The sequence below is a fragment of the Dendrobates tinctorius genome, unplaced genomic scaffold (assembly GCF_039654945.1).
Source record: "Dendrobates tinctorius isolate UK_male_01 unplaced genomic scaffold, ASM3965494v1 ptg000007l, whole genome shotgun sequence".
In the NCBI taxonomy this organism is placed as follows: Eukaryota; Metazoa; Chordata; class Amphibia; order Anura; family Dendrobatidae; genus Dendrobates; species Dendrobates tinctorius.
In genome coordinates, this window is record NW_027361675.1 from 20,024,735 (window position 1) to 20,034,707 (window position 9,973).

The window sequence follows — 9,973 nt, forward strand, 5'->3', positions numbered from 1 at the left end:
CAGACATTATAAGTTTGCACCTCTTTAGAATTCTGATTTTTCAATTAAACCTGTGTATATAATTCAAGCATACAATATAGAGTTATATTGATTATGCAGATTACATTTCCCCCTGCATACAGAGGCAGCTGACAGGTCTAACAACTGTGTATAGACTCAACCGCTTGTACAAGGCCAATATAATTTTGTCCCAAGTCAAAGACGGAAATGAAGGTGGGAAGACCAAATTAAGTACAAATTCAATATACTGAACGAGAATCAGATTTTCTAAACTCAATGTACACAAGGTGGAAAGAAGTTGATCATTTTAGAAAAATCAGTGACAAAACAGCATCAAAATCAGAATGTCACCCCTTACTCACACATTCTTTCATCAGTATATGCAAGCCAAAATGAAGAGTGGCTCCAAAACCACAGAAGAGATGTGTAGGTTCCACTGATCATTTTCGCCTACAAAAACGGTCATGTGAACAAAATCGAACAAATGGATATGCAGCTAATTCATAAAAAGATCTGCAGTCACAAAAAAACAAAACAAATACTTAGAATGGCAAAGTGAAAATCAAATTTCTTCCAAAAATGTAATATTTAAAATGATCACATTAGCGTTAAAAACCAAAACACATTTTACAAAATTACTTAGGTGTACTTTTTACTTATAAAATGCTCAGATCACAAACCCTAATGCCATATATCCAACCTATAAAATAGAACGTCCCATTTCTAAGTGCTTCATTTAGAATCTTTATTACGAAAACACTTTTTTTTTAAATATAGAGTTAGTGGCAATAATGAAACCAGTGGCTATACTGGAAATGTCTCCAAAGTATCAGTTAATACCGGATTCTTTTTTTAGGTTCCCGATTAATATAACGATTTTTAGGGGCCATTTGTATAACTTCTGACATAATTGGAAATAGGAACTCTTGGTGTGAAGGCTTGTAAAGAGCTTTAACAAGCTTTTGCCTCTGAGCTTTGAGAAGTGTTCTTCCTTGTGAATATTTTTCTGAAGCCATTCTAACCTGTTGTTGGACACTGTGCACATTATGGTTGTGATACAGTGCAGAAAGTTGTGTGCGGGCAATTATGCCATCGGTCAAGAGGTGTTTTTTCTTAGAACGGTATTTGCGGATGGCACTGCGGAAGACCTCCAGCTCCCTGCTATGGGAAAAGTATGACAAATGCTGTAGGTCTTTGTGCAGGTTCCTGTTCAAAACAACTTCTGCTACTTCACTGTGAACTATGCTGCCTTCCTCAAGCCATTTCTTTGGACCAAATGTAGATGTTATCACGGGGACGTGGCTACAACTATTGTAACTGTCACTGCCTTCCCACGAATGCCTGTTAACAATGTGGAATAAAATAGAGTTCCATTTGTCAGTTAGAAGAGACTGATCCTCATTGCAGGTACTTGCGCTCCACCAAAGGTGGTTTCTAGCAGCACCAATCCACTTGCCTAGCTCTTCACAATCTTTTTTTCGACTAACCTTGCCCAATTTGTTGCCAATTGATTTTGAAAGCTGCCATATATCATATTGATGTATGATGTTAGGAAAGTGTGTCTTGATCATTTTTCGAATGCCTAATTGCTTTTCCGTGCATACAATTTTTATGTTTAATTGCTTTCTAACTAGACCTCTTAGAGCTTGTTTGCATGCTTCTGTTTTCAAACCAAGAGAAGAGTTTCCGGCAGAAAGCTGTTCAACATGGAATGATACAACTTTTTTGCTATTGACGTCCAGCAGTGTGTAGATGCCATGTTTAGTCAAGTGCCCCAGACGATCTCGCTGACCATCCCCAGACAGACAGAGAGGGGTTTTCTTCAGATTCTCAACAATGGCATTTTGTTCTGATATCCACTGATTATTAATAACAGGAAAGAGATGATAAGTTTGATTTTTCAAGTATGTTGACTTATCTATGCACAGAAGTCCCAAGATATGGAAAACATGTCTGACCTTCACATAGGTTAATCCACTGAACAGAATAGCAGCAGACAGTAAAAGATTGCCTGCTGGTATTCCTCCAGTTTGTGGTTGGCTTTCCCACAGTTTATAGCTATGATTCCCACAAGAAACATGAACAGTTATGAAAGAACCATTTATTTCTTTCCAAATTTTAACAATCGGTCGATCACAACCTTGCTCTCCTCTGCATGGCATTGACAAGATTAATTTATCTAAGCAGCTTTCAAAAACTAGAAATTTGCGGTCCTTTACAGGATCACTACATATGGAGTGTGTCTCTTCTGCCCGAAGTTTTAGGTCAAGCAAATCAGTAGGTGATACTTCCATTTCTGGGGGATTCGAGGGAGGAAAAGAAAGGCGAAACCTGGACTCAAACTCATGTTTTGGACTGTCACCGCTGCTGTCACTGTCTTTAATTATTACACTGTCGAGACTGTCTTCACTGTCTGTTATTGTCTCAATCAACTGATGTTTAGCTGAAGTACTAAGTAGAGACAGTGCCTTTAATTTCTTTTCAGAAAGTCGCCTACACTGAGTTTTTTTGTGGTATTTCTTAAACTTTGTTTCAGTTGATACGGTTCTCTTTCCCCATCTTGGATCGGTTTGTGTTGAGCGTAGTTTTCTTCCCATTGGTTCAGTTACTATTCCTTTCTCATCGGTCTTTGGTTTTTCTTCAAAGACATGGCCACATGTGGGACAAATTTCACCATGAGTAAACTGGTAATCCAAGTATGAGCCTTCATATTCGTCATCAATTCTTTTCCTTTTACCAGATGGTAAAAGGATGCACGTTTCATTAGAGGTTGATGGGGCATCAAAGACAGTTGGTATGGCATCTTTACGCAAACTTTTACGGAAACCTTCAGATTGTGTGTAGCAGTACTCCCTGAAGTGTTTGGAGCACATTCTATATGTATCATATTTTTTTCCTTCAATAATTTTATCTGTAAAGGCATCAATGTCCCCAAAGTCTTGGCCTGTCTCTATAAGCCATCTTTTTATCATCTCCCTTTCTTTTGGGAACACATGCAAAATGACTCCTTCCTCCTTTCTTCTTCCTCCAGAAAAACAGCCCTGCACAACACATGAAGGCATTGTATCTGAAAAAAAATATAAAAAAAAAAATTAAACTTATGACAAAATGTTGCTTATCAAACTACAAACATCTTGACAATATACAAGAGCCACACAGTCTCATAGTATTTTTGTGCAGGCAGCTGGTTATGTGCTTACAGCATCTTCACAAAAAATGTGCATGCTGTCAGAATTCATTGGCACTACTGGTGAGAGAGCATAATATGCGATTCGCATACATGCAGTCATGTGCCGACTAGACGTGCTCTGCTTTTCTCAATGCAATTGTACTGAGAAAAAACAGGCAACTAGTGCCAGATGTTTGACTGTAGACTTCTGAATCCTCAGTCAGATCTGCACTATCCCGAAAATCAGTGCTACATGCCATACTTCAGAGACATCAATGAACCATAGTACAAGGTCATCTTATTCCCGCTGCCCCCCTAAGTAATTTTTTTTCTTAATTTGCCATACAGTTCCAGAGATATGGGCCTTTTTATACAGTGCTAATTTTTATTGTCTAAACAAAGGGGGCATGGATCACAAGATTATCTGCGTGCACGTCTTTAGGCTGCTCTTCTTTATTACCCTCAGAGCATCATCTTATTAGTAAAGACCATAAAAATTAGCACTAAATAGAAAGGCCCACATCTTTAGAACCGCATGAAGGATTAACAAGAAAAATAGAAAGGGTGGTATACTTAGGGAAGCGAGAATAAAATAAGAGCAAAAACTGGCCACTCTTGACCTGGTGACAGGTCGTCTTTCAGTAAGTACAGCACATAACTGCTCACCGGACCTCTGCTGCCAAAGTTGCTGGCAGCTTCTCAGACTGTTAGGCATGCCTACAGAATCTTCCCTTCACAGGTGGAGGCGAGGATGGAGAGAAGTGAATCATGGGTTTTGTATTCATTTTTATGAAAATTGTCTTTTTAGAGAGGAAGAGGAGAAGAATTCTAGTGCCACCTATAGGAATTTTTTTTTTTTAAATTGAAAGCCCGAGATCATGCTCTCCACCCGAGTGCGCTAAAAAAGTGACTAATGGTGCCACAAAAAAGTGCACTTGGGTGCTGGTCTCTTAAAACCCTTTCCAACAGGAGACGGGTCCCCAAAAACCATTCCCCGACTCTCCGAGCCAAAAGGCCACAGCGAGGGTCAGGGACTAAGTCGTCTCTCAGCCAAAGCCAAGGGAGACTCAGTCGCGCCCCCAGCTTCTGCCCAGGCTGCCACCCAAGCAAGAGCTGGGAACCTTCAACTGTCGACTCCCCTCCCGAAAGAAGAGAGTTTAGGGGTCAGGGGGGAGCGGAACCTGATGATCACATACTCCCCCCCCAGACCTATCAGAAAGGAACCCATAAGGGAACCGCATCCCACAAATCCAAGTGACAGACACACGTGCAAAAGTGAACACACAAACAGTGAAAAAGAATTAAATTAATGTGAAGGTTTCCACAACATAATGTTGGCTGGACCTTCCACCGGGAATTTAAAAATTCCCCCATCTTATCCAGAAGGCCCAGAAGGGTGTGTGCTTAAAAAGTAAAAAATTTGAAGTGCACTGCAAAACATGCCAAAACTCGTGAGTTTCCCAGGCTCAGTGAGTTGAGGGTCACCACTCCTGGGGCACGTCCCACCTCGGGCTTTCAAACTTACCCGGCCCAATGACATCAATCCTGGGGTGGCATGTTTTCCACCAGATAACTATATGAGCAACCTGGCTTACTAACAAGCGCCAAAACCCAGTGTGCATATTGCATTGAACTACTAGTGCGGCCGAGGCCAAAGCCGCCTTTTCGAAAGATGCTACACTTGATCATAGCCAAAAGGCCGAGAAGCGATTTAGTGGTTACATGCCATACTTCATACTTTTTTTTTTATTGATAGCAAACTTAAAAGTCAATATCGACTCTCTTAACAAGCCTTGTTTCACAGTGAGGCGTCTGAGCAGGATTCAAGAGGTAACGTTTCTCCTTGTGGAGAGTGACATGTCAAGCCTAACATGCAAATCTGAGGACACAAGCCGCTATGCTCCTCGGGGAAATATGTAAATTGTCTCTCCAGAGAAAAAGAGGACTAGAACTCTAGTGCCACCTACAGGAAGTAGCATTTTGGTTTTGGCTTTTATCCCAAGTCATGTGACAAGGCTCGTTAGAGTCAATACTGACTGTTAGGATTGCTGCTACTTATAGGTGGCACTAGTGTTCTAGTCCTCTTCCTCTCTGAAGACAATTTGCATATTTCCCATTAGAGAATTGCGACTTAAAAGTCTCTTTACCTTTGTATGTCAGTCTTGATACGTCACTATCCGCAAGGAGTAAAGGTTACCCCTCTGATCCTGTATTCGTTTTTAAAAATTGGACCATCTTTCTACAGTGTTCCTCCAGATAGAACCACCAATAGCACCAACGCACAATATGGTTAAGAATTGTCTGATTGCCATGACAATAGTAGCATACAGAGTGCAGAATGTTTTTGTTCCCACCAAATGTCAGGTTTTGTGGGAGACTAACAGGCGGAAAAATTTATAGTCCAATCTAAGCTACATTCATATGTTGCATGTTTGCTGAAAATTTTCTGCACAGATTGGTGTGCAAAAATCCGCTGCGTGCTACAGTTCCAACTAGTGGATGAGATTTCACAAACCTCATGTACACTCTGTAGATATTTTTTGTAAGCAAATTTTCCTGAAACACATATTTTAAGGGAACCTGTTACATGATTCAAGCTGCACAAACCACAAGCAGCATAAAATTAGAGACCGGCTGCCAGGGCTGTGGAGTTGGAGTTGTGTAGTAGGAGTCTGAGCCGATTTTGGTGGAGTCGGAGTCAGAGTCGGTGTCATGGAAACTGAGAAGTCGGAGTTGGAGGTTTGGCTTACCGACTCCACAGCCCTGGTATGAGGGAGTCGGAGTCATGGAAATTGAGGAGTCGGAGGTTTGGCTTACCGACTCCACAGCCCTGCCGGCTGCAGTGATTCAGGAAACAGCAGAACTGAAAGCATGACAGATTCTGTGTGCACTGTGCAGAAAGCTGCCAATCACTGCTGTACATGGAGTTATACAGAACTTGGCAGTCAAGAGAGCTGGTAGATCTGCAGCAGATAAATCAATGATTTTATCAAAACTACCACAAGCAAGAGATACACTGGAATCAATCTCTACCACGTTTCTCGACATGAGGTCAAAAAACTTGGTGACAGATGCCTTCTAAGGCGAGGTTCACATTTGCGGATGGCCGAGCTGCGGAGGTCTGCAGACTTCCTCTGTGAAGCTCCACCCACTGCCGCGCCTCCTCCGGTCAGCTCCGTCTACATCCGCATACTCTATCTTATCATTGGGTACACAGGTCGTGCGGATATATGCTGATGCCTCTGCATCCGTCGTTTTGACGATGCGGCGACCCGCGTCAAATGCAAAATGTTGAAATTTGATGCTGTCGCCGACGCACGCGGAGGCATCCGCGCGACCTGCGTACCCAATGTTAAAGATAGGGTACGCAGGCCGCATGCAGAAGTATGCGGACGTAGGCGGAGCTGACAGGAGGTGCGGCAGTGGGCGGAGCTTCATGGAGGAAGACCAGAGACCTCCGCAGCTTGGCCATCCGCAAATGTGAACCTAGCCTAAGGCATGGATGGGCTTGAAATAAAGAATAGCCACAGGAAACAACAATAAAAATAATGGTGCAAATCTGACACTCCATGGCTCCTGTAGATACAGTGAATGTCACTCTGGAGGTTTCTGCTAGCTCTGGAAGTGATGCCTGCTTAGTGACTGACTGGAGACTAAGAGCATGTCACTATACATTCCTCTGGCGACATGCTCTACTGGTCACCTGACTATTGCCACCAGTCTTAGACTGCAATGGTTCTTTGACTTCTAAATTGGGCAGGTGTCTCATACGGAGCAGACACAGACCTCCAGAGTGGCCCGCTTAGGATTCACATGGGCCCTGAAGGCGAGTCGGACACAGTTCCTAATTCGAGGCCCATCCACGCTGTAATTTTTTAAGCAACGTCAGACCACCAATTTAAAGGGTTTAACTCATTCTCATTCCCTAGGTTTGTCCTCATTAAAATATGTCTAAACTCACCTCAAGTGCCCGCTCCGTTCCAGCAACACGTATGCTCCCTGCTCTCACAAGAGGTTGTTACGTTACATGATCCCTGGGCCCAATCAGGGCTGGCATCACTGTCCCCGCCTTCAGGCAGAGGAAAAGGGCGGCCACCCACGGCTCTGACTTCCTGATGATGTTCAATAAATCCAAAGACGTGGACAGTAATGCTGGCCCTGATTGGGCGCAGGGCTCATGTGAGAGCAGGGAGCGCACGTGCCGACACCGCTGGAATGGCGCCTAAGGTGAGGTATGAGTAGGGAGGAAAACCCCTTTAATTCTGTGACAAGGTCCTTTTAGGGCTACTGGATGTCATTTTGGGAGGGTTCTGCAGATTTCACCCTTTGCCATAGAAAGACTGACCTCTGCAGCAAAATCTGCATGTGACATAAGCTGCAGTGTGTGAATTAGCCTCATACCATTGCATCATATATGTGCCACTGGGTGGGATTCTTCGTTCCTCACAGAATCCATGAAGTTGCAGAAATTAATAATGATTCTATAGAGGGGATTGGGCAACTTTCAAAATGCTGACTAGAAAGGCACCAAGTAGATGGCAGTCCTGCTGGGGACTCGGCACCGCCATTAACTCTCTGCATTTAACCCTTTATACTCGGCTCCAGTCACTGCCGAGCACTGGTCACATTTAGCCCGAGTCTCTGTCTGGTTCGCCCTCCATTATGTACAGCCCTGCTCACTGCTTGCCCGCTTTCCTCACACGAGTTCACAAAAAAAACGTCCTGAGAAAACTTACTGCAAACCGAAGAACCGACAGCACAACGAGGGTGGAGGTCTCCGAGAAAGGCGGGAGGAAGACTCGGAGCTGTGGAGGGGCAATAATGCAGAGCCGCACACGAGGAGGAGAACTGAGAGGCGGAAAGGGAGGCCGCGGAAGGAGGGGGAAGGAGCCGCTGCAGGAAGCCGGAAGTGATGGGACCTCCGTATACAGACACTCACTGCTCGGTATACGGAGTCCTGGTGGCCATATTCAGGGAAATAATGAGAGGAATGTGTCATGGAGGCGCGGAAGACGCATCCCCTCACTCTCCACCATGTACTCGGTGTAGGGAAGATGCTTCTTATGGATAGGTTTATCACCTCAGGCTTAGTGTTTACCACAACCATAAGCCTCCATTACAGTCCTAAGCCGCCATTAGGTCTTCTTTCTTCACAATTTGCTTTTTATGTATTCTATAAATGCAACTAATAATAAAAAGCACAGCATAAAAGCACCACAGCAAGGACGTTCAATGCAAGGTTGGCTTAGAAAAACTAAAAATCACATGAGGCCCATGCTGTAATTATAGCAGAAAGTTGCAGCTATAAACTGGAAGATGCCTGGAATACGTGTTATGTGCCTGGGAATGAGTATTCTCCCACTAAGGGCTCATTCACACTGCAGGATCAAAACAGACCTAGACCGAATACAGTATAGATAATATATTGTGGCACAACTGTAGTGGTGCTCAAGTAGGAGCCCACACCAACAAATCAATGTAGTCCCTCCTTTCTACCAGTTATAGAATCACATATTACAACTAGTGGCAGACACCGCGTTGGACACAGGCACACAGCCACTAACCATCACTGGTAAGATTCTTACCAGGGCTGTGGAGTCGGTAAGCCAAACCTGTGACTCCGACTCCTCAATTTCCCTTACTCTGACTCCACGACTCCGACTCCCACATACAGGGGTTGGACAAAATAAAGGAAACGCCTAACGTTTTGCCATCATAATCTTCGAACATGTTATAAACATGCAAACCGTGACATATGGTAATGTTGTGATATGTGTATGTAAATTTAACTTTGTTTTGCAGAATTGTATGAACATTGTTGAAAACCTGATACCAATGGCAGACCTCTCGGATTTTCAGAGGCCAAATTGTTGGTGCTCGTATGGCAGGCGCTAGTGTAACAGAAAGTGCCAGAATGCTTGGCGTGTCTAGAGATACTGTCTCCAAAGTAATGACTGCGTTTGAAAGAAGGAAAAACGTCCGCAAAGCACAGGTCCGGCCGAAAGTCGAAGTTGACTGAGAGAGACCGTCAGACTCTAAAGCAAATTGTGAGAGAGGATCGCAAGACCACGTGTTGTGAATTCACTTTCTGGCCTACCTTTGGTTACTAATGAAGGTAGTGGAGCTGGTTGTATTGACAGAGGGGTCGCGAGTTCTCTTTCCGGGCTCCCTCTGGTGGTTACAGGAGGTAATGGAGCTGATCTAATTAACAGAGGTCTGCCACCTGATAATGAGGAGGATGATTGGACATCTGGAGTTTCTGATTGGATTTAAGATAGCCGACTCCCTCTATCCTTGCTGGTGATTTTTTCCTGCCTCCTGAGGTCTTAGTTTCCAGCTCAGTCTCTGCATGCTCAAGCTAAGTGTTCTTTTGCTATTGTTCACATTTGATTTAGTTTTGTCTATTTCAGTTTTGTGTGGTCAGCCAGCCCCGGCTGGGGCTGTGCTGAATTTCCATCCTTATGTTACTGTTTGTGCCAGTTTGTTTTTGTCCTTTATTAGATTGGCCTCTCTTTGCTCTACTTTCAGAATATACAAGAGTGTTGATATAGTGGGCGAAGTCTAGTGACTTCAGTATTTTTTCTATCAGACGTGTAGGGCATTTTTTGCAGGGTTTTTTGCGTGATTGCAGTGTCTTTCCTTTCCTGTCCTGTCTAGTTAGTTTGGGCCCCATCGTTTGCTCAGCCTATTTTCCTACCTGCGTTTGTGTTTTCATCTTGTCTCACCGACAATATATGTTTAGGGGCTATCTATTCCTTTGGGGTCTGCTCTGGGGGCAGTTTAGATTTCCCCTTTCTTGCTTTA

At 43.7% G+C, this 9,973-nt stretch overlaps 1 protein-coding gene across 2 annotated transcripts; it reads right to left on the bottom strand.

Annotated features, from left to right (window-relative positions):
* Nucleotides 1-542: 542 nt before the first annotated feature.
* LOC141086349 (uncharacterized) lies at nucleotides 543-8,149 on the bottom strand. 2 transcript variants are annotated; one of them, XM_073572298.1, is made up of 2 exons: nucleotides 7,906-8,149; nucleotides 543-3,067 (listed from the first exon to the last, which is right to left on the bottom strand). In XM_073572298.1, exon 2 carries the CDS (start codon nucleotides 3,060-3,062, stop codon nucleotides 834-836), a length of 2,229 nt encoding a protein of 742 aa, XP_073428399.1. In that variant the 5' UTR covers nucleotides 3,063-3,067; nucleotides 7,906-8,149; the 3' UTR covers nucleotides 543-833. The 2 variants fall into 2 exon arrangements, with proteins under 2 accessions (XP_073428399.1, XP_073428408.1); XM_073572307.1 differs by lacking the exon at nucleotides 7,906-8,149 and adding an exon at nucleotides 7,131-7,261.
* Nucleotides 8,150-9,973: the final 1,824 nt, after the last annotated feature.

Coding starts and splice junctions, on each gene's coding strand:
- LOC141086349 (XM_073572298.1), bottom strand. CDS start 3,062: ATGCCTTCATGTGTTGTGCAGGGCTGTTTTTCTGGAGGAAGAAGAAAG.